This window comes from Chlamydotis macqueenii, chromosome W (assembly GCF_036417535.1).
Source record: "Chlamydotis macqueenii isolate bChlMac1 chromosome W, bChlMac1.mat, whole genome shotgun sequence".
NCBI classification, from domain to species: domain Eukaryota; kingdom Metazoa; phylum Chordata; class Aves; order Otidiformes; family Otididae; genus Chlamydotis; species Chlamydotis macqueenii.
In genome coordinates this window covers 52,876,822-52,902,166 of record NC_141592.1, presented here as the reverse complement: position 1 = coordinate 52,902,166, position 25,345 = coordinate 52,876,822, and the positions used below count along the sequence as shown (strand labels likewise).

Sequence of the window (25,345 nt, the reverse complement as noted above, 5' to 3'; positions counted from 1 at the left end):
CAAAAAAAAATCTAAAACACCTTTGATGGTTACTACTCCTTCCCATGCCTGCATTTGAAAATGACACAAACTGTCAGATGTATTGTTGCAGCTGAGCTTTGCTTGTGCAAGACCAGACAATGAGGAGGAAAGTGGGTATAAATTACACTTGTGTTTCTTTGGTCCCAGGATGAACTGCCAACAGTGCAGAAGCAGTACGGGCAGCTACAAGTCCCTGAGAGTTTGTGGCAGGCAAGCTACGAGACCCCGTATGGTGTGAGAACCCATACTATCTAGAGATATTGCAGTTCTTTTGATATAAACATTTGCACCTGCTTTCCGGCTATGTTGCATGGCCAAAACAGTGGAGATGAGCTGAACTGACTCCAGGATCTAACACAAAACTCTGTTCATCATTCCCAAACATTTAACATAATGGAGAAAATTAATCCTACTTATCTGAGGTAAGTGGAGTATAACAAGGAACTAATGCTACTAAACAAAAATAGAGATTATAAAAAAACCCCAAACAATTATTCTGTGATATGTTCTCTGCTTAGCACCATTCAGATGTAGTGCACATATGCAGTATTATTAAGAAAATATAAACAAGACAATTTGAACATTTCTTTGCAGAGTCAGGTCCATTCCATGAAAAAAAATCAGTGTATAGCTGATGCACTTAACTGGCATGTCCAGTTACTGAGACTGAACTACATGCATTTGGATGGAGTTTCTTGACGGTTGATTATGGGTGTTGCTTTTTTTTTTTAATTGTCTTTTGACATTCGGACCTAATCTCTAATCAGATTTATATTTGGCCTCAAGATCCAAGATTTCTGTAATCAATTAAATTAAGTGCTTTTATCGACATCCACAGTTCTGCAGAGACTTAAGATCTGCAACAGCTTTCCATTCCTCTTTCCATGTGATATTTCTGAAAAAGGATTTGTTTTTGCCTTTGAAATGAACCTCCTAATGAATATGGTGTTCAGAGCGCACTGTTCAGTAGCCACTTCAGTACAGAATATAAATGATAAAACAAATTGAGGTTTAGCCCCTTATTGAAGATAAACATGAATTTAGTCCCTAATTGGTAGAAAAATGAGCAGAAATAAGAAACCTTCCACAACTGACAACTGAAAAGACACATCCCAAAATATTCATCTTTAATTGACGCATTGTTCATTCTTGCAGGGTTTTCTTTAAAGGAATTATCCTGGGAATGCCACTGATAGCATTAAACAATATTTATTTGTGTTACATCTGGTTTAGCCCTTTATATATTTATTATACCTGAAAATGTATTTTCTTAGAGACCTTATAACAGTATTTCTGCATTGTCTGTTCATTTTGTTCTCCTCTTTCTTGGATATATTAGCTAGGAAAAAGATTTCCCAGTCTGTAACAGACAGATTAATTTGCATCTTTTACTTTGTCCACATAGAAAAATTCAATTTCTGGATCATTGAGGCATATGGATTATGAACAAGACACTCCAAAAACTAACTATCCAGATGGGGATATACTTACAAAAATCTTTTATGTCAAAGTCAGGATTTCACAACATAACATGTTAATGCAAAATCCAGTAGCACCTGAAAGATTAAGGTGGCTGCTGCTATCACTTGCACATACTTGAAAAAGATTTAAGAAAAAAAAGAGTAAAAGTACATTCTCCAGAGAACAGTACATGTATTTAAAAATAAAAAGTATATTTTTTATTTTTCTTTTGTGTGGTTTTTTTTGTTGAGTATTTCTGATATTTTTTTAGGTTATTCTTTTTTTTTTTACAAGATTGTAGTTGCCATATATAGAAGTTATATATTATGTGACTGCTCTCCCCTCCTGTGTTCACAGTCATGTTTTCAGGTTATAGTACTCAACACTGTTTTCTGGTATACATAGTATCATCAAAGACAGATACAATGCATAATACCTGTCTCTGGGAAAAGTAATGTTTCAAACAGGCAAACTTTTATCTTAAAACACAAGTGGAGAGGCTCCAGTAGGTATAACCACCTAAGTATGAACTTTAGATTGCAATTTTTAAACACTCACCTACTGTAAATAAACATGAAAAATACTCTTAGCAATAGGATTTTATTTATATGTGCACGTATGTCCACCTTATGCCATATTTATGTTTGACAACTATTTGGGAATTCAAAGATGCAGCCCTCAGTAATTGTATTATTTTAAAAAAGGAAAGGAAGCATATCTACTGAGAAAAGAAATTCTCAAATATCAATTTCAAATTTAAAATTTAATTTCAATAAGAAAATATTAAAAATGTGCACATCTAAATTTTTCCATGTTCTGTACATACAAATGTGTGTATGTATACATAGAAATGCTAATGTACCACACACATTCACAAAATTTAAGTGGAAATTTTTCTGTCCACTGTTTTCCCACATGTAAATGACATCATATCTTTAAAAATGTCAATACTAATATAATTTAAAATAATATTACAGTTATTCCATCATCAACTTTCTGTGGTTTTATTCTTTCTTCATCCTTATGTCCACTGAGCATTAACAGGGCAGATTCTCCTTGCACTTCCACAGATGTTATGTCAACTGAATGTTGCTGACATCACATCAAGGACACATCTGGTTTATAGCAGTGCAAGTGACAACAGAATCAGGCCCAAACATCCCCAGGTAAATTAAAAACTGATCATATCTGCTCACCTGGACCTGATGAAGATATACACACCACCGTCTAAAATCCACCGAATGAAAAACATGTAGCTCACCACAAAGTTTTCAACCGGTAGCATGCTGAACCAAGCTCCCTCCCACCCCTTTAATAAATAAAATAGTTGGGAAAATACTCTAAAAATATGGAGAAAACTTAAACATTGTGTACGTTACATACAGTATAATACATGACGGTTTAGCATTTGACCTAAACCATTTTCCTGACTAGTCAGAGGACACCTGATAAATTACTGGTAAAGAAAAAACCCCAGTATTTTAGAAATAAAACATGTATTTCTGATATAAATGAGAACCTGTGTGTGTTATATGGTATATACACAGTACACACATAAAAACAAACTTATCTTTTCTAGTTTTGAATAGCAGTTTCTAAGTGGAGAAAATTGTGTTGTAGAAATTTAATAAGTGACTAGATTTCATGTTTAACATTCAAATTAATTTGAGAAGCAAACAAAGGTCAATGCATCTTTTGACTTTGTAGGCTGACACTCATTCATACATTTTAAAAAAGCCCTCTTCAACATTACAAGCAATTTATGGCAAGAATATACTTTGATGCAAGACACATGACACAACTTACCTTTCAAAGATGTGTTTGTTTTTTTAAAATAAATCTATTATATAAAGAAATGCATGTTTGTCAAAAGTCTGTTAAAATTACATCAAAACAACTTTAAAACTTGCTCACTGAGGATAATTGAATTAGATTTCCTGGTTTTAAACATTTAGTTAACAGTTCAGAATATTGCCTGGTGCAGTTTCAATAAAGATATGATATGAAACGAAGATCGATAAAAGAGTAAACGTCTCCATTTCAAATTGTTATGACAACAAAGCTTTTAGAAACAGTTTTCTTGGCTGGACAAGTTCAGTGTACGAGTAATCCCTTGCGATAGCTCTATGCCCTTAATGCAATCTGTAATAAACAATACTCCCCATAAGCCATTATTCACAAAACCTGAAATTCATGTGACATTCTAAAAAAGTCTCCTGCAGAACAGGTTAACAGTTAATTGACCATAGATAGTTGATATATGTATCATGGCCAGAAAACAAACAACTGGCTATTTCTTGTTATCTGTGCATGTCAAAGTTTACATTTAAAATTCTCAGGGGTTTTTTGCCTTTTTTTCCCTGGGGGATTCACCTGCCATCATTGGTTGGCTTCAAAATATAGTTAAGCGGAAGATAGTAACTCACTGTAATTACATGGAATTCATATGAAAATGTAAACCTTACATTGGACGATATTGTAGAACACCAGAGTAAGCTCCATAAAGAAATATGATGTATTCCTCTGTGTGTGTGTGTATATATAAAAACAAAATAACCAACCAACTGAAAAACCCCAAAAGGCAGAACTTTATACAAGCAGTTATAGTAACTTTGCTTCAATTAAAGATGCCACTTTCTCTCACTCCTGGCAAGAATAAATTGGTAACGGCACTGCTCCTCCACAGTGGAAAGTATCCTGAGAAATTATTAAGAGCAACAAAATACAGGGCTGTCATTGCTAAGTTCTTGCACAAAACACAGCAATTAAATATCTTAAATAAAACAGCAGATAACCTATATTGTATCTATTACAAAAAAGGGGATGTGACCTGGGACACTGCTAATTCTTCCATCACTGTTAATTAGGAAAGGATTGTGTTTAGTTACTGTTAGTATCTTTCAAGTTATCTATGAACAATAATGTACAAGGAGGTAATTTGTAATTCAAGTTTGGTTTTTTTTCTTCAACTAGCTACAAGCTGAGTTCTAAATTTTACATTGAAATATGACTCATTTAAAACAAGCCCTCTCAGAGGAGCATTTTCTAATTTTGTGCAGCTTTGATGCAGAGCCCAACACAGTCCTATGAAGAGAGATAGTGCATCTTTAAGCTAATTGCCACTGAAATTCCATTTTCTTCAGCTGCATTCTATTAGCTTAGCCAAGTTATCTCGTAACTCTGTTAGTTCAAATATTTTTCCATCAAGAGTTTCTAAAAGTGTCTTCAAGTTATTGCGAAAAGCTTCTTGCTCATTCTGACTTTTCTCCAGACGTTGTTCTAGATCAGACAGCTGGCCTTCCAGGTCTTTGTTTCGAATTTCTACTTCCTTCAGAGAAAATACATAACATGTTAATGTGTGTCTGCAAACAGAAAGCAGTCTAACCTCCTGCTGGTATTCGTTTGCTTTTTTTGTCAACTGGTTTTTGAAACAATTTGTGATCCTTTACCATTTCTACTAAGACAAAACCAGAACCCAAATTCTTATTAGGATTGCATATGTACTATAATTTTCTCCATTTTTTTACAGTAATTCATCTGAAGGACAGAAACTTTTGGACAGGGATAAAATTTAGTCAGTGAACAATGGATGTGATATTCAGGTAAGTTATCGCTTCTATCATTCAGAAATATGCCACCTACTGAAAACAGATTCTCAAAGGTTTACTTAAGTTCAAGTATTCCCTTACTTAGACTATATGAATTGCTCAAGTACACAGTCCCCATTAAATGAGCTCATATAGAAGCTCATCCAGAGTATTGCTTTATGGATGGAGGAGTACTACCTTACTCCTGTCCCACATTATAGGCCTTTTCACCCTGAAAATTAAGACAGAAACATAAACTAGCAAGACTGATGTCAAAGTGAAATTGGTTGAAAAAAATTTAAACCAGCAATTGCAAGCTGAATGTCTTGTCTCGTTGCACTGTGCCCTGGAGCTCCCATCTGCAAGCTCTGTAGTAGTGCAGCTGTGGGAGCAGGGAAAGCACGCGAGCCACCAGTGCTGTACAGACAAGCTGTTCCTGTACAGCGAGTGGAAAGATGAAGCAACAGCACGTTACACATAGCTGAGGGGATCTGACCCTGAGCAAGCTCAGCTCTCGTTCACAAGGAAGAGAAGCCCCCTCGTGCCAGCCAGTGGGAGGGGAACACTGTCTGTTGGGACCCCTCACAGCTCTGGCTTGCGCGTGATGAGAGGGAGGTCACAGCTGCTCTGCTTTGTGCAAACTGGATGCCCTCTCTTTTATCAAATTACTAATGTAGCAGTCACATGGGTCTGAAATAGCATATTGTTATTTGTTTCATTCATTGCACATCTCATAAATTCATGCTGAATTTAATAATTTCAGTTATGAAAAACACTCTCAAAGGCAGCACAGTGTATTTATTACACCATACACCCTGTGCAGCCGTTCTCTGGAAAAGTGCATAGTGAATTCATATTTACATACATTAACATTTTTTAAACACCATTTACCTTTACAGTGGCTTTGTGTCACAAAGCTTTAACGGGCCTGCTCTGAGTTTTTACAACTAGTTTCATACAGCCCTAAGGTGGGCAATTTGGCAGTAGTCATTCCTCCCAACACAAGCTTTCTTTCTGCCCTCCCACTCTCCCACTGTTTTTGTTATGATTCTCCTGTCTCCCTCAAAGCTAATGAATACATTCATGTTTACATTGGCAAGATCTCAGCTAACCATAAGAAACAATCTGAGCCATACAGAATATGGATTTGGTCAGTCAAGAATAACAGGTATAAAATGGCAGCTTTGTGTCTGTGGCCTTTCCATCTGTGAGGAGTGTGATGGCAGTATCGATTGGCCACTGCACCCCTGGCCAGAGGAGGGATGGGATGATGTGGCCAAAGCTCAGTGTCAGTGTCCTGGTTTCAGCAGGGATGGAGTTAATTTTCTTCTCAGTAGCTGGTGTGTTTTGGATTTTGTGTGTGAAGAATGTTGATAAAAACATTCTGATGATACGAGTTGTTGTGAATGAGACCAAGGACACTGTCTGGCTTTCCAAGTCTCGTTAAGGTCTCGTTAACGTGCAGATGCAGGAAGCTGGGCGAAAGACAGACAGAATAATTGATCCAAACTGGCCAAAGAGAGTATTCCATGCCATAAACGTCATGCTCAGTATATAAGTGGGGGTTGCCCATGGGAGGGGGCATCATTTTCAGTTATTCCTTTCCTTGTTGGGTATCCGTTTGGGCACCCTTGGCATTCTTTTCTTCTCTCTTGCTTGCTGGCATCGTTCCCTCTACCTTGCTAGCTTGCTCTCCCCCTTTGCTTGCTGCTCGGTGTTGTTCCTGTGATCGCTGCTCAGGACGGGCTGCGTCGGTCATTCGGACATCGGGTGGTGAGAAATTGTACATTGGTCATTTTGTATATTTTGTATATATTAATATCCTTATATCCTGTTAGCTTTGTAGTTTTTAGTATTTTCAGTAAACTGTTTTTATCTCAACCCACGAGTTTTCCTTTCTTCCCAATTTCTCTCCCCTGTCCCACTAGGTAGGGGGAGGGTGAATAAGAAACTGTGTGGTGATCCGGGCTAAACCACCACAGTCAGCTGCCAGCCTCTGCAGAGGGGCAGAGCTCTGGGACCCTCAGCGGCAGTGCAGGTGGAGAAGGCAGAGCCTCAGGGACTTGATCTCCTAATAGCTGTGGTTCCTTGTGCAACCAAGGGTTACATCCAAGTTGAACTGGAATGCCTCCCTTACTTCTTGTTTCTAAATGAGCAAGTTAAAAATTACAGTTTTGGCCACTGGTCTTGAACAGCACAGCTGAGAGCAGGAATTACCCCTTGCTGCCAGGACCAAGAGAAGAATTTGTTTAATCTGTTTAACACTGAATAATATAGTTCCCAAAGCATTAAAGGAAGCTAACTGAAAAGAGTATTTGTAGAAACAATATAAATTAAAATACATAACATGCTTATGTAAGGATTAACTACCCCACCGTTGCTACAAACAAGCAAGCTAACTGATTATAACCCAGTCCATACACTCTGTAGACTCTCCTTCATTGACTCTACTCCTGCACTCCAAACAGTACAGACAAGTACTACCCAGTGTAATGACTGCATGGGTTCAAGACCCTCTGAGACAGAGTGACTCCAGTACAGGAAGAAAAGGGAAATTCAGGGTCCTCTCAGCTCTGCAGGGATGACAGTCCTTTCTTTAGCTCACACAAAACCAATATGCTGCTTTTCAACGTTTGTTCCCACTTCCTGCTTCTCCTGTCCCTGCTCCTCTTCTACTCACCAAATATGTGTGCTCTAGGAAGTCTCCTTGCCACTGCTCTTACCATAGAGAAAATTATTTTTTGTAAGTAGGCAAGCCAGTGTTGAAAGGGATTGCTTTGGAACAAATCCATGGATATGTATATGGTTTTATTTAATGACATCTGGGCCTGAAGAGCAGCCCATTGTCCTGTATCTAGCACTGAACATCATCTTTCAGGCCCTCCTCAGATGCTCTTAAACTGAGGAATTGTTCTGCTGTGAGCTGTTAGGTGGGAGCACCCAGGTAAAATCAAAAGCTTTACGTTAGATGTAGGAACTTCTATCCATATTCAGCATGAGGTGTTTCCCTTTAACTCTCCATTGCTAGTCCTTGCCCTGTATCTCTTCAAACCAGAAGAGTTCCCTTCTTTTGTTTAAACTTCCAGCTTGTGTACTTTATTTATATTCCATTCTTGATATCTCTTTCCTATTCCATATACATTTAGCTTCCCTAAACACTTCCCTCAGATATACTTTCTCCCATATTTCCTTCTGTTTCATTTTCCCTAACCTGTGCTTAACATATTTAATGACTTATGGGAAGTAGAACTAACTGAAATATGCCATGAGTTTTTAATTTCTGGAAAACACTTCTTCCCAAATTTTACATTTGATCCTTACACATATATACCCTAGATTAGTATTACTGATTTTTGCAATAGTATCGCATTACAAGTTCATGTCCAGCTCATGTGCAGTTTCCTATTACAAGTCAGTGTACCTCAAAACTGTTACTTTTTGATGGGAAGAAATGGAGAGGTGTCCATGTGATATAATCTATTCCCCTAGTTGTGTCATTTAACTTTATTTGAAATTAATCTAATCTAACAATAAACTAACTCTTCTGATACATTCAGGCCCTTCACAAGGTTTATTTTCCACTGTTTTTTCAAGTTTTTCTTACAGCGGATGCAATAATTTGTCATACATTGTTTTGTTTTAGAAAAGAAATACATTATTAACAAGTTATGTTTTTTGTTTGCACTGTAATAATCTTTTGTGGAATTCAGTGCAAGGATCTGAATAAAATATTCAAACCATACACAACAGCTATATTTAGGTATCAGCCACAGTAATAAAGATATTCTGACTTACTGTGAGAGTCACACTGATCATGACTCATTGATATGTCTTCTCTACATTGCTAATGAAATTTTTGTTCTTCAGCCTTCAGCATCCCCACAATGGAAGGGTCCTTCAAGAGATTGGGCAAGGTGGACAAGCTGTTTATTTTTCTCTGTCTCCACGGTGGCTATACCAAAAGCACACCGATGCCCTTTTGGGTCTTTGAAATTATTAAGTAACAAGGGCCTCGATACTTACCCTTCACAGTGATAACATACTGCTCTTCACTGGAATTTGCCAATGATGGATTTCTAATTCATTCCCTGATATGAGTGTTTCAGAAATATAATAAACCTTGAAATAATAATTTATTTGCATTTATTTTCATACATGCTATATTAAAAATTGCAAACACAAGAGGGAAAAAATAAACCAGAAGAAAAAGAGAGAGACCAACAGATACGGACCCTGGAGATAATCACCCTGAAAACAGATATTGAGTCAACTAAGTGAATAGATGTGAGATGGTTAGTCTGGAACTACAGAAGAAAACACCATTTCACTGACGTCACAGATGTAGGGTGAAGTAGCTCAAAGAAAGCCAGTATTATCAAAGCAGGAAGATTAGAGCAAAACAAAGATCTTTTAGATGGGCTGCATCAGGTCAGTAATAAGCTTTAAGCTGAAGAAAGGCCACTTTTAACTTGGATCCTAAGACAGCTTTACATTTATTTGAATAGAATCATACAGAACCATTTTCAGAAACTGATCACCTACAATGTGACATATGGAAATTGTTCTGGTTTTGTTAGTGGGGGGGGCCTAAGGTGGTAGCCTCTGTAGGAAACTGCTAGAAGTCGCTCCCCTTTGTTCAGTGGACTCGGCCGGGCCTAGGGCGGACCCGCTGCTGGCCAAGGCCAAGCCAATTGGTAGCAGAATGTCCCGTGATAACGCCTCTGCGATAACGTATTTAAGTAGGGGAAAACAGGAAAAAAAGGGGAGAAGATGTGAAGCAGCTGAGCGGGGGGCAGAGAGGGGGAGGCGCAGGCCTCATGGGCCTTGCAGGCCTCACCCTCTGGCCTCCTGCCGGGCAGCCGACTGGGCCCAACTCGGCCCGGCCTGGCTGCAAGAAGTGGAGAGGAGATGAGAAGTGAATAAGATGTAAAAAGGATCCTGAGAGACGTCTGCCAGCCTGTTGTGAGGAACGGCTGCAGACGCCAAGGTCAGTGAAGAAGGAGGGGGAGGAGTAACATGGCTCCTGGCCAAGATTCCTCTGCAACTCGTGGTGAAGACCATGGTGGAGCGGGTTGTTCCCCTGCAGCCCATGGAGGTCCACGGAGGGGCAGAGATCCACCTGCAGCCCGTGGAGGACCCCACGCCAGAGCAGGTGGAGGCCTGAAGGAGGCTGTGGCCCGTGGACGGCCCGCTGGGACAGCTGTTCTAGAGGGACTGCACCCCGTGGAAGAGATGACCCACGCCGGAGCAGTTTCACGAAGGACTGTGGCCCGTGGGAGGGACCCCACGCTGGAGCAGAGGAGGAATGCGAGGAGTTCTTCCCCTGACGATGATACAGCAGCGTAAAACAACGCGTGATGAACTGACCGCGACCCCCATTCCCCTTTTTCCCCCCCCGTGCTGCTCGGGAGGGGAAGGTAGTAGAGATAATGTTAAGCCCGGGAAGAGGGAGGGGTGGGGGGAGGTTATCTTGTTCCCTGTCTCATTCTCCTGCTAATTTTAGAAATAAATGAATAGTTTTCCCCAAGTCGAGTCTGTTTTGCCTGTGACGGTAACTTTAAGGATTTCTCCCCGTCCTTATCTCAAACCTTGAGCCGTTTTTTCTTATATCATCTCCCCCTATTCTCTCGGAGGGTGGGGGGAGCGAGAGAGAGACTGCGTAGTCCGGTCCCAATCGGGGCTGAACTACGACAGAAATATATACATAATATATCCATTTAGTTACTAAAGAGATAAATATACCAAAAGGAAGCTACTGATTTTATAAAGTATAATTTTTAATAAAACCTTAGCATTTTCTAATTCTAAAACATCTTTAATCTCTTACTAGTCTCTCATAATTCTAAGGATAGCTCTTTATTACTTTTCATGTGATCTTCCACTGAAATTATTGCATATGCTACTGCTAGAACAATTTACAACTTTCATTATAATCTTCCTTTTGAATCTCTCAGGTAAGTTCCTTTTCAGGTGAAAACTCCCATGCTTTGTCTAAAGCCAGCAACAATTTTTGGAATAGTGGAATAGGCAAACTCAGGTGTATTCAAAACAGTCTTTAAAGAAACACTGTAATAACATACTTTTTCCAAATAATTTGGCTTAAGAATGGGGAAAAAAGAATAAACTCATTTTGTTCTTATGTGTTTTATTCTACAGGTTAAAATGAGATTAAAGGAAGTTCCATTTCATGTAATGCATTTCAAATGATATCTGCTTAACAATTTTTAAGCTGTAGATAGTCTGTCAGGGCTTGTTTTCAGCGTGATTTAGGTCAAGCCACAGAACACCTTTCAGCACTTTGAATTTGGAGCTATTTAATGTCTGAGTTTCTAGTCTTATTAAAACTCTGAAGTCTGCATTCAGAGTTTAAACCCAACTGAGCTTTGGGTCAGCCTCATTCAGAAGACAGATTTCACGGCGGAGGCATGTCTGTGCTGGCTGGTCAGCCCAGCGACAGAAGAACAGGAGCTCAGATATAGCAAGTGAGGGTATACTGAGGGCATACTACTTCCAGTAGGCTGAGGTATCTGGCTTTACTCACAGTAAAGAAACAACCCAGAAAAAACAATAAAAACACAATGATTCTAATTCCAAGAAAACGTCAGAGTGTGTTTTTGAAGTCTGTACTACACAAGAACGCTTTAATCTTTACTTTCTCAAAGCACGTTTAAAAGCTGAATAAAAACTCATCCCAACATGATGATACACAGCCTGATGGTTCAGTGGCACACAAGACCTATGGGAAGACACTGCAGTGAAAATGAGACCGGAATTGCCTATAATATGTATCAATGAAGCACATTTGCTACCCCGAGTATATTCTGTGGACTTGTAAATGAAATTTGGGTCTGTTCCCTCAGGAAAAAATAACAACTTACAGCAGGTAGAAATTTTGATATAAATTCCCAAGGAACATCTCAACCCACCACTTCGCAACACAATGTAACTTACATATTTATCTGGCACCTTCAGTGAATAGCACAAGTTGCTGATGTGAACTGCTCACTTGATGATCATTTTTCCCTTCTGTCTAAATTAAGATGATGCACTATAGCTCACCTGTAACTTCTGGGCCAAAGAATCCCTCTGTGCCTGAAGCCCTCTGGCACTGTCGATTTCTTCTTTCAATCTTTCTATTTCCTAAGGGAGAAGAAACAACCTCACTAGCAACACATTACCTGGCTTGGCCTCAGTGCAGGTAAGCTGACTGCTGCTGCTTCTCCTGAGCAAGGCATTGCAATGATATCAAAACTGGCAGTAAGCTACTGCCCATCATAGCACATGAAGTTTAAGCTCTGCTCCCAATATTCCTGAATCACAGTCCCAAAACAGCAATTCTATTGTGAATAAGCAACAATACAGATAAGCGTTTTCTTTACTATAAAAGTCCAAGTCTTTCCCACACAAAAGGTCTGAAGTAATGTTTTCCTAGAAAATTAAGAGTCCTTGTAATTAGAGAAACAATTTTATACTTTAAATTCTATTATAATCTATCCTCCATTTTCTCAAGAGAAAAATCCAATTTTCATCTGTGAGCTGCTTATGATGTCACTAGCAGCAGGGCTGAGCATCAAAAAGTTGCCTGCTTTGACTATTGATTTCTGTAAAAAGAGAGTCTAAAATAAATGGTATCTTTAATTTAGCAAGAAGAAAGTAATAATGTATAAAATAACAAATATAGATAAAATAATGAATGGAAGAGAAACCTTTTCTTAGCTTACTTTCAGGAGACAAGAATAGAAACAGTTAATGAAACTAAAATATATCAAACTTAAAACTAATAAATACTTAACTACTTATGCCCAGAAAGGCATAGTCACCTCCCAGAACTCCTTTCAGAAAGATCTCTTTGCATCCAACAGCTCAGCATAATTCAAAAGTGCATGGGCACCAAAATGGGAAACATTACCAACTAATCTCTTAAGTATGAGGGAGTTTGGAAAAGGCTTTCTTCCATTTTAGGAGGATATTCTGTAACTACTGTGCCTCTCATGCATCCTCCTCGGAAACACCTAACAGCAGCCCCACTGGAGGCAAGACTCTGCAAGATATACTGCCCCTTCGAACATGCACACCAGTGCCCACTGTGTCTGTCACAGAGGGCTCAAGGCATTTGGTCTTACATGGGGCAAACAATCCTTCATATGCGGCTCCTTCCACCTCCTTTTTCCCATCCATAAAGGGGCGATTCTCAATCATTCTGTGGCACAAATCTGCTTTCCTCTAGGACCTGTGCCAGCACAGGTGTTACTCCAATTCCTTGTATTTTCCTGCTGCTGATTCAGCCCAAGGCAGATGGCACAATAAATATCATCAAGTTACAGGCATGCATTTAAGGAAAGGGCTGATCTTAGGGATCATAAAAGTCAGCTATATTAACATAGCCTGAAAAACAGATTGACCTGAAAAAGCCATTGATCTATTACTTGCTCCAAATACTACTCTCCAGAAAAAGGAAAGCATGCTTATGATTGCTTCCCTTCTTAGTGAATTTGGACTGCATCAGTGTGATGACTGCTCTGTAGAAACTACATATGCCTCAATGCAGACTTACTTTTGCAAAGAGAGATGCTTGGTAAAAGCAAACATGAAAAAATTATACTTTTTTTTTGGTTGTTCAGATACCCAGCTCTATATTGGACTGATGTAATAATATACATGGAAAAATATTAATAATTTCAAAGAAGCTGAAAAATTGATTTTACTTTCTAACATCTATAGGAAATAATACAGTATTTACCAGCTATCACAAGATTTATATTGAAAGTCTTTAGAAATGATGTAACAGAAAAGCCAAGAATAAATGTTAGCAAATACCTCTTCTTTTTTCTTCAGCGTAGACGCTAACTCCTGTATTGTCTGGTTTAATTCTGTTTTATGTGTATGGACTGCATTGGCTTGACTGCTCACACACTCTAGCTCAGTCACCTGTTGAAATAAGTAGAAGCAACACATACAGAATTAATTGCAACAAATTCAAGGTACTATTAATTCTTTGCATAAATAGCTGCATTTGAAATATACCCTTAGTTCTGGGTGACTTATGTTGATTAAAATGGTGAAGGTGTTCTTATGAAGTTAGCATAAAAGTCCTTAAAAAAATGTTTTGCACAAAATGGTTGCTATGACTTCTAATGTTTACTGTAATATCTTGGAAACAATAAATTTAGTATGTATCATACTTACTAATTATTTAAAATTTTATGAAAGAAGCTGAATTACCATTTCAGAAACAGTAGTCTAGATGATTAAACACAGATTTGTCTATCTAACTTCTCCATCTGACACTTTTTAATGTTGCACTATCTTAATCAGCTAAGTCACAATGCTCACCTACTTCCTAGCAAGCCAATTAACATTTCACAGCCTCCATTTCTGACTCAGCATCAACAATGTAATAGCAGACACTCAGCCACCAAAGTACAGCTGCCAACTTCTTACTTCCTCTACCTTCAGATCTCATCTCTCAGTCACTGTTGGAGGGATAGCCCATAGACTGAGAGAATTATACAAGAAGTGTACTAAAATTGATGCTTTGAGCTTCAGCCATGCATTATTATTTGCAAATGATAGTACTAATACTAACTTCAGGCAACATCCCTTTCTCTGCAATTTAATTAGCAAATATTTTTTCCAGCTATCTGGCCAGCTCATTGTCCTGGTTTTGGCTAATTTTCCTCTCAGTAGCCAATGTGTTCTGGATTTCATATGTGAAGAATTTTTAAAAACACCCTGATGATATGAGTTGTTGCTAATGAAACCAAGGACACTGTCTGGCTTTCCAGGTCTCTCTAATGTGCAGCTGCAGGAAGCTGGGAGGGATATAGCCAGAATACTTGACCCAAACTGTCCAAAGAGAGTATTCCATGCCATAAACATCATGCTCAGTCTATAAGTGGGGGCTGCCTGGGGAGGGACATCTCCCTCTCACTCCTTTGCTTGCTGCTTGGTTTCGTTTCTGTGATTGCTGCTTGGGACAGGCTGCATCGGTCATTGGGATATCGGGTAGTGAGAAATCATGTACTGTTAATTTTGTATATTTTAATATCCTTATATTCTGTCATTACTGTCATATTCCTTTGCTATTCCAGTAAACTGTCTTCATCTCAAGCCATGAGTTTTCCTTTCTTCCCAATTCTCTCTCCCATCCTGCTGGAGAGGGAGAGGGTGAATGAGAAACTGTGTGGTGACTCGGGCTAAACCACCACAGTCTTTTCGGCGCCCAACATGGAGCTCAAAGGAGCCTCACTAGATCAGTCGGGAGACTGTCAGACTTTAATCTGAGGATCCAAGGTTCGAGCTCCCGGTCAGTTCCGAAGGACTGAGATAAGGACAGGTTTGAACACAGTGTGATGAAAACAGATTTGTTACAAGCATTCATTATGTCGGTTTGGTCATCACTGCTCACAATGTTGTTTTACTTGCTCTCAGAGTTGTTTTTAGAGCTGCATTGGGCAGCATCCTACTTGCCGTATATGATCTTTGCCGGTGTTTATATACGATTTATCCATTCTGTGTGTTGGATCAAAAGTATTGCTCTGCTGTGCTATGTGTCACTGGCTGGTTTGGTGAGATCACCGGTAATGTTTCGTACTTGTATTCCATGGTGGCAGGAGGCATGCAGAGCGAAGTGGCAGCAGTAGCTCCATCTGAGTATTTCAGGAGCCATCTTGTGGGTGTTATTTGGAATTATACCTCTTGTTTTGGTCCGGGAAGCCAGGCCGCGCGAGGGACATCTGTTTACAGCTTCCCTCACTTGGCCAAGCTAATTTCAACAGCTTTCGAGAATTTTGAATACCCTTGGGATACTCCAACCACCGTGTTCATGTTGGCAGGTCTCTTACAGCTATCTCAGATCTTGATCTCAATTAAGTTTAAACAATTATTTAGGAATACTGTTGTTGACGCGGAAGAAACGGACACTGCTGACGACCAATATGATCAAGCAAATGCCGATTTATTGTTGATACATCCCGGTTAATATAGCCCTTCTAATTCCGTATCATGAGCAAGCTCTCTACTAATTGGTTAACTATATCATGCACGCGCTCCTAGCTAAAATATGATTCGTTAAGTCTCTTTGTTCACGCGCACGGCTCTCTCCACCTGCACCCTGCTTCACGTTCAGCCCCCAGTCACGTATGCCAGCTGTTTTCCTTCTTCTCAAGGTTGCTTCGTTTACTTTCTCACAGGAAGCTTCATTACTTTCTCACAGGCGGCTTCAGTGATGTCCTTGAGGCCTGCTGCTCACAAACATAACAATTCCATTCAGTCTGGATTGTTCACTAAGTGCCCCTGGTACTCCAGGTATCCAACATACTGTGGCTGCCATAACCCTGGCAACAGGCACTGCGCATACTCCAGTCTCCACCACAGACACTGTGGATACTCCAATTCCCACTACAGATGCTGTGATCACTTCAGCCCACATGACAGGCACCGTGGCTACCCCAATCCCTGCTATGGGCACTGCAAATGCTTCAACACCTACAACGGACACTGCGGCTATTCCAAACCCCGGCTAGCAGTACCACAGATAAAACAAAAAAACAACCTGCGCCAGTATCAGTTTCCCATGTACAGAAGAAATACACAAAAAGATCAGTTTGCATAGTGAAAGATGATGAGGAACCAGGGACACCATGAGAACAGGGAGAGGCAGAAGCAGAGGTAGTCACCCGATCCCTATCCCTGAGTGAGCTGCGAGATATGCGAAAGGATTTCAGCCGTAATCAAGCAGAGCAACTTGTCACCTGGTTGCTCTGATGCTGGGACAGTGGGGCCAGTAGCCTGGAATTAGAAGGTAGGGAAGCCAGGCAGCTGGGATCCCTGTCTAGGGAAGCAGCCATTGACAGGGCGATTGGAAGAGAGACAGAAGTCCACAGCCTCTGGAGGTGACTCCTGTCAGGTGTGAAGGACAGGTATTTCTTCAAGGAAGATATGATATGCCACCCAAGCAAGTGGACCACCATGGAGAGAGGTATCCAGTTTCTGAGGGAATTAGCTGTTCGGGAGCTGATTTATGGTAACCTGGATGACGCGTGGACATCGGTAGATCCAGATGAAATCATGGAATCATAGAATAGTTTGGGTTGGAAGGGACCTTTAAAGGTCATTTAGTCCAACCCCCCTGCAAGGAGCAGGGACATATTCAACTAGATCAGGTTCCCCAGAGCCCTGATCAACCTGGCCTTGAATGTTTCCAGGGATGGGGCATCCATCACCTCTCTGGGCAACCTGTTCCAGTGTTCCACCATCTTCACTGTAAAAATTTCTTCCTTACATCTAGTCTAAATCTACTGCCCTCTATTTTAAAACCATTTCCCTGCTGAAGAGTTTCTCCCCATCTTTCTTATAAGCCCCCTTTAGGTATTGGAAGGTCTCCTCGGAGCCTTCTCTTCTCCAGGTTGAACAGCCCCAACTCCCTCAGCCTTTCCTCATAGGAGACGTGCTCCAGCCCTCTGATCATCTTCGTGGCCCTCCTCTGGACCTTCTCCAACTGGTCCATGTCCTTCTTATGTTGGGGGCTCCAGAAATGGACACAGTACTCCAGGTGGGGTCTCACCAGGGCAGAGTAGAGGGGCAGAATCACCTCCCTCGACCTGCTGGCCACACTTCTTCTGATGCAGCCCAGGATGCGTTTGGCTTTCTGTACTGCAAGCGGACATTGATGGCTCATGTTGAGCTTCTCGTCCACCAGTACCCACTCAAGTCCTTCTCCTCAGGGCTGCTCTCATTCTCCATCCAGCCTGTATTTATGCTTGGGATTGCCCCGACCCATGTGCAAGGACCTCACACTTTCAATTGTTGAACTTCATGAGGTTTGCACAGGCCCACCTCTCCAGCTTGTCAAGGTCCCTCTGGATGGCATCTCTCCCTTCCAGCGTGTCGACGGCACCACACAGCTTGGTGCCGTCAGCAAACTTCCTGAGGGTGCACTCTATCCCACTATCCACGTCGCCGACAAAGATGTTGAACAGGGCCAGGCCCAATATTGACCCCTGAGGGACGCCACTTGTCACCGGTCTCCACTTGGACACTGAGCCATTGACTGCAACTCCTTGAGTGCGGCCATCCAGCCAATTCCTTATCCAGCAAGTGATTCATCCTTCAAATCCATGTCTTTCCAGTTTAGAGAGAAGGATGTCGTGCGGGACAGTGTCCAATGCCTTGCACAAATCCAGGTAGATGACATCAATTGCTCTTCCCTTGTCTACCGATGCTGTAACCCCATCACAGAAGGCCACCAAATTAGTCAGGCACAATTTGCCCTTGGTGAAGCCATGTTGGCTGTCACCAATCACCTCCTTGCTCTCCATGTGCCTTAGCATGGTTTCCAGGAGAATCTGCTCTATGACCTTGCCAGGCACAGAGGTGAGGCTGACCAGCCTGTAGTTCCCCGGGTCTTCCCTTGTTTCCCTTTTTAAAAATGGGGGCTATGTTCCCCCTCCTCCAGTCATCGAGGACCTCACCAGACCACCATGACTTCTCAAATACAATGGCCAGTGGCTTGGCAACTTCATCTGCCAGTTCCCTCAGGACCCGCGGATGGATCTCATCAGGTCCCATGGACTTGTGCACCTTCAAGTTCCTCAGATGGTCCCGAATCTGCTCTTCTGCTACAGTGGGTGATTCTTCATTCTCCCAGACCCTGCTTTTGCCTTCCGCAACTTGGGTGACCTGGCTAGAGCCCTTATTGGTGAAGACTGAGGCAAAAAAGTCATTAAGCACCTCAGCCTTCTCCATGTCCCAGGTAACCAGGTCACCCTTTTCCTTCCAGAGAGGGCCCACATTCTCCCTGGTCTTCCTTTTATCCCTGACATATCTATAGAATATTTTCTTGTTGCCCTTGGTGTCCCTGGCCAGATTCAATTCCGTCAGGGCTTTAGCCTTCCTTACCTAATCCCTGGCCACTCAGATAAGATCTCTGTAATCTTCCCATGCTACCTGTCCTGGCTTCCACTCTCTGTAGGCATCCTTTTTGCCTTTCAGTTGGTCCAGGAGCTCCTTGTTCATCCATGCAGGCCTCCTGGCGTTTCAGCCTGACGTTCTCTTCGTTGGGATGCATTGATCCTGAGCTTGGAGGAGTTGATGCTTGAATATCATCCAACTTTCCTGGGCCCCTCTTCCCTCCAGGGCTGTATCCCATGGCACTTTGCCCATCAGATCCCTGAAGAGGCCAAAATCTGCTCTCCTGAACTCCAGGGCAGAGAGCTTGCTGTGTGCCTTCCTTGCTGCCCTAAGGATCTTGGGGAGACACCACTGGGTACTTGATGTACAATTTCTACATAATCTCAGGTGAGATGGATTCCAATTTGAGGAACATTTTTTTGATCACTTGCAGATATATGTTTATACTCAGTTTAACAGATAAATAACACGATACTGTGACTTAACATTGCTTGCTACCACATATACCATAACCAACAGTCTCCAGATCTGCCATTTAAACAGACCTTTTTCTATTTGTGTAACAGAGAAGTATCTGACTTGCAGTTTCTCTTTAAATGGGGCACTATTTCAATTTGAAAAATCAGTCTCTAGCACGCAGGTTAGAACACCTCTTGTATCACACACTATGGATAACAGATTGAGATTGATTTTTTTTTTACACAATCTGCATACATTTGGCTAGAGTTAGCCAAGTCTATATTTTTCTAAAAGCAATTCCAATAGAGGGCAGTACTCTCGATGAACTATCCTGTCGCAATCTACGGGCATGCCCAGCGAGCCATAGGCAGAGATCATTTCTATATTCTATGAAATATCAGCAAACCCCGAGATCATAGATTACAGAAACATTTCATAAAGGCATGTAAAAGGTGATCAAAAGAGCTTAGTGTAGATGATCCCATGTTATAAGATTTTGTGCTCCTCAACAATACAAAATAATTGCAAGAAATTTACTAAGCAAATGTTATTGTGCTGGTTTTGTGTAGCTGTGGGGGGCTACAGTGGCAGCTTCTGGGAGAAGCTGCTAGAACTTTCCCCTTTGTCCGGTGGACTCAGCCAGGTTTAGGGTGGACCCGCTGCTGGCCAGTGCTGAGCTAATTTGTGACAGTGATAACATATTTAAGAAGGGGAAAATAAAAAAAAAAGAAGAAGAAGAAGCAGAAGTGTGGGCAGAGAGGGGGAGGTGCGAGCCTCCCACCAGGCAGCTGTCTGGACCCGACTCGGCCCGGCCCAGCCGAGAGAAGTGAAGAGAGGATATGTGAAGAGAACATGAGAGGTGTCTGCCTGAATCTGATTGTTGCCGAGGCAACAGCTTCGGAGCCGGCACGATCCGCAGCGGAGCGGCACGGTGCGGCGCAGCGCAGCGAGGGGATTCCCGAAACGGGAAAGCTCAGGAGGAGCCGAGAGAGGCACCGCAAGCCCTCAGGAGCCCGCAGCTCGCACGAAAGCGGCTGACGAGACCTGGGCGGAGCCAGGGAACACTGGCGGTCCGGCCCCTCTCCACGTATAAAGCAGACCCTAGAGAGCACTAGCGACTAGGGTGTGGTGTGGTAGTTTGTGAAGGGAGGGCGCTGACCCAGGGCATTTGCTGTACCTGACTCTCAAGGCAACATGGCAAACACTTGCCTGAGAGCAAAGGTTCCAGCTCCAGCTGGGAGGTCTGCACCAGCTACACCCGCGGTGGTTGATGCCTCTGTGCAGACAGAGCAGCTGAAGGGAGAGGCTGCAGTGCAGACCTCGGGCTGCAGGCAGTGCCTGGACCCTACTCCTGGGGCAGGGACAGGCAGCAGCCCTGCCTGCAGAAGGTGTGCCCAGGTGGAGGAGCTCCTGCAGCAGGTGGCTGAGCTGCAGGAGGCTGTCAGGAGGCTGTGTGACATCAGGGAGGCTGAGAGGGAGCTGGATAGTTGGTTTCAGGCACAGTCTGCACTGGAACCGCAGCACCCTGTCAATCAACCAAACCCCCCCCCCCACTGACACACAAGGTAAGTAAGCAGGGAAAAGATACTGAGGAATGGAAGCTCGCAAAGGCAAGGGGCAGCAGGAGGAAGCAGCTTCCCCTGAACCCTGAGGTGCCCCTGTAGAACCGCTTTGCTGCTCTGCAGGCCAGAGAAGTAAGATCCAGCACCTCAGGAGAGGCACTGGAGCTGAGCAAGGTAGCCCGACTGGCTCACGTGACAACCAGTGCTACCAAGAAAAGGAGATGCGTGGTAGTAGTGGGTGACTCCCTCCTGAGAAGTACAGAGGCACCCATCTGCCGACCTGATGTGCTGTCTCCTGGGGGCTTGTATCAGGGATGTCACTAAGAGAGTAACAAACCTCATATGGCCCACAGACTGCTATCCGTTGCTGGTGTTTCATGTGGGTGCCAGTGACACAGCTGGGAGCTGCCTGAGAAGCATCAAGAGGGATTTCAGGGCTCTGGGAGCAACAGTCAAGGACTCTGGGGCGCAGGTGGTTTTTTCATCAATCCTCCTGGTTGAAGGGAAGGGGCCTGAAAGGGCCGGTTGAATTTGGCAAGTCAACACATGGTTTAAGGAGTGGTGCTACAGCCAGGGCTTTGGGTATTTAGACCATGGGACTTGCTTTGAGAAGCCTGGTGTACTAGGGGTGGACGGAGTGCACTTAACTGAGAAGAAGAGCATCCTTGGCCAAAGACTTGCCAGGCTCATCAGGAGGGCTTTAAACTAGTGTTGCTGGGGGAGGGGGAGCACAGTCCAGCCCACTGCTGTCAGTATGGCGCCAGTGCCAGCACCAAGTGCCCAGAAGCCGGGGAAAGATCACAGGTAAGTGCAAGTGAACCTAAACTGTGGACCAAAAGAACTCCTATTGCTCCAGCCAGCAAGTTGGCTTTGTCGGGGGCCCAGCTTAAGTGTCCATAGACCAATGCACGTAGCATGGGGAACAAACAGGAAGAGCCAGAGATGCATGCACACGAGCAGGGCTATGACCTTGTTGGCATCATGGAGATGTGGTGGGATGGCTCCTATGACTGGAGCGTTGGGATGGAGGAGTATAGGTTTTTTAGGAAGGACAGGCAGGGGAGATGAGGAGGGGGTGTTGCTCTCTATGTCAGCAGCCAGCTGGAGTGCATGGAGCTCTGCCTGGGGATGGAGGAGGAGCTGACAGAGCTTATGGGTCAGGATTAGAAGGGCGGGGACAGGGGACGTTAAGGTGGGGGTGTGTTACAGGCTGCCTGGCCAGGAGGACAGAGCAGACGAGGCTCTCTATAGGCAGATAGGGGCAACCTCGCAGTTGCAAGCCCTGGTCCTCATGGGGGGCTTCAACCACCTTGACATCTGTTGGAGAGACAACATGGCAGGGCACAGAAAGTCCAGGAGGTTCCTGGAATGTGTGGATGATAACTTCCTCCTGCAGGTGATAGAGGAGCCAACGAGGAGGGGTGCCATGCTGGACCTTGTTCTCGCCAACAGGGAGGGGCTGGTGGGGGATGTGAAACTCAAGGGCAGCCTTGGCTGCAGTGACCATGACACGGTGGAGTTCAAGATCCACGGGGCAGTGAGGAAGCTACGCAGCAAGCTCTCTGCCCTGGACTTCAGGAGGGCAGACTTTGGCCTCTTCACGGACCAGATGGGCAAAGTGCCATGGGATACAGCACTTGAGGGAAGGGGGGCCCAGGACAGTTGGCCTATATTCAAGGAGCACCTCCTTCAAGCTCAGCAGCAATGCATCCAGATGAAGAGCAAGTTGGGTAAAAAGGCCAGTAGGCCTGCGTGGATGAGCAAGGAGCTGCTGGACCAACTGAAAGTAAAGAAGGAAGCCTATAGAGGGTGGAAGCAAGGACAGGTAGCCTGGGAGGATTACAGAGAGGCTGTGTGAGTGGCCAGGGATCAGGTGAGGCAAGCTAAAGCCCTGATAGAACTGAATCTGGCCAGGGACCTCAAGGGCAACAAGAAAAGCTTCTACAGGTATGTTGGGGACAAAAGGAGGTCCAGGGAGAATGTGGGCCCTCTCCATAAGGAAACGGGTGACCTGGTTACCTGGGACATGGAGAAGGCTGAGATGTTTAATGACTTTTTTGCTTCAGTCTTCACCAATAAGGGCTCTTGTCTCACCACCCAAGCTGTGGAAGGCGCAAGCAGGGACTGGGAGAATGAAGAACTGCCCACTGTACTGGAAGAGCAGATTCGGGACCATCTGAGGAACTTGAAGGTGCACAGGTCCATGGGACCTGATGAGATCCATCCGCAGGTCCTGAGGGAACTGGCAGAGGAAGTTGCCAAGCCACTGGCCATTGTATTTGAGAAGTCATGGTGGTCTGGTGAGGTCCTCGATGACTGGAGGAGGGGGAACATAGCCCCCATTTTTAAAAAGGGAAACAAGGGAAGACCCGGGGAACTACAGGCTGGTCAGCCTCACCTCTGTGCCTGGCAAGGTCATGGAGCAGATTCTCCTGGAAACCATGCTAAGGCACGTGGAATACAAGGAGGTGATTGGTAACAGCCAACATGGATTCACTAAGGGCAAATTGTGCCTGACCAATTTGGTGGCCTTCCATGATGGGATAATAGCATTGGTGGACAGGGGAAGAGCAATGGATATCATCTACCTGGACTTGTGCAAGGCATTTGACACTGTCCCACATGACATCCTTCTCTCTAAACTGGAGAGACATGGGTTTGATGGACGGACCACTCGGTGGATAGGGAACTGGCTGGATGGCCATATGCAGAGAGTGGTGGTCAACGGTTCGATGTCCAAGTGGAGACCGGTGATGAGTGGTGTCCCTCAGGGGTCAGTGTTGGGCCTAGTCCTGTTCAAAATCTTTGTCGGTGATATGGACAGTGGGATAGAGTGCACCCACAGCAAGTTCACTGATGACACCATGCTGTGTGGTGCTGTCGACATGCTGGAGGGGAGGGATGCTATCCAGAGGGGCCTTGACAGGCTGGAGAGGTGGGCCCGTGCGAACCTCATGAAGTTCAACCAGGCCAAGTGCAAGGTCCTGCACGTGGGTTGGGGCAAACCCAGGCACAAATATAGGCTGGATGGAGAATGGATTGAGAGCAGCCCTGAGGAGAAGGACTTGGGAGTGCTGGTGGATGAGAAGCTTAACATGAGCAGGCAATGCTCCCTTGAGGCCCAGAAGGCCAACCGCATCCTGGGATACATCAAGAGGAGTGTGGCCAGCAAGTCAAGGGAGGTGATTCTCCCCCTCTACTCTGCCCTGGTGAGACCCCACCTGGAGTACTGCATCCATTTCTGGAGCCCCCAACACAAGAAGGACATGCATCTGTTGGAGAGGGTCCAGAGGAGGGCCACAAAGATGATCAGAGGGCTGGAGCACCTCTCCTATGAGGACAGGCTGAGAGAGTTGGGGCTGTTCAGCCTGGAGAAGAGGAGGCTCCGGGGAGACCTGATAGCAGTCTTCCAGTACCTCAAGGGGGCCTACAAGAAAGATGGGGAGAGGCTGTTCAGTAGGGCCTGTTGTGACAGGACAAGGGGTAATGGTTTTAAAATAGAGGGGGTTAGATTTAGATTGGATATTAGGAAAACATTTTTTTACACTGAGGGTTGTAGAACACTGGAACAGGTTGCCCAGAGAGGTGGTGGAAGCCCCATCCCTGGAAACGTTCAAGGCCAGGTTGGTTGAGGCTCTGAGCAACCTGATCTAGTCAGGGATGTCCCTGCTTCTTGCAGGGGGGTTGGACTAGATGACCTTTGAAGGTCCCTTCTAACCCTAACCATTCTATGATTCTGTGATTCTAATTTTTTCTGAGAGGGACAGCTGATGTCAGTGGGGAAGGAGGAGTCAAGTTGTTCCTGGCAGAGATTCCCCTGCAGCCCATGGTGATAACCATGGTGAAGCAGGCTGTTCCCCTGCAGCCCATGGAGGCTCACGGAACAGCAGAGACCCACCTGCAGCATGTGGAGTACCCCATGCTGGGGCAGGCGGATCCCCGAAGGAGGCTGTGGTGTGTGTAGAGCCCATGCTGAGGCAACCAGTTCCTGAGCGACTGCACCCTGTGGAAATGGACTCGTGCTGGAGCAGTTCATGAAAGATTGTAGCCTGTGGGAGGGACCCCACGCTGGAGCAGGGGAGCAATGTGAGGAGTTCTTACCCCGAGGAGGAAGGAGTGGCAGAAAATAATGTGTGATGAACAGACTACAATCCCCATTCCCTATTCTCCCCTGTACCACTTGGGGAGGGGAAGGAGGTAGAGATAATTGGAAATGAAGTTAAGCCTGGGAAGAGGCAGGGGTAGGGGGAAGATGTTTTTGTTCTCTCTCATTATCCTGCTTTGGTTTTGTTAATAAAATGAAGTAGTTTTCCCCAAGTTGAGTCTGTTTTGCTCATAACAGTA

General features: G+C 43.9%; 1 protein-coding gene across 1 annotated transcript in view; it reads right to left on the bottom strand.

Annotated features, from left to right (window-relative positions):
• Positions 1-4,621: 4,621 nt before the first annotated feature.
• Positions 4,622-25,345, bottom strand: part of LOC147596808 (homer protein homolog 1-like) — a 77,953-nt gene continuing 57,229 nt past the window's right edge. Inside the window, exons 5-7 of the mRNA XM_086769552.1 lie at positions 13,887-13,997; positions 12,129-12,209; positions 4,622-4,810 (exon numbers count right to left, since the gene is read on the bottom strand). Coding sequence (XP_086625678.1) covers positions 4,622-4,810; positions 12,129-12,209; positions 13,887-13,997 — 381 coding nt within the window. The remainder of the gene's footprint in view (positions 4,811-12,128; positions 12,210-13,886; positions 13,998-25,345) is intronic.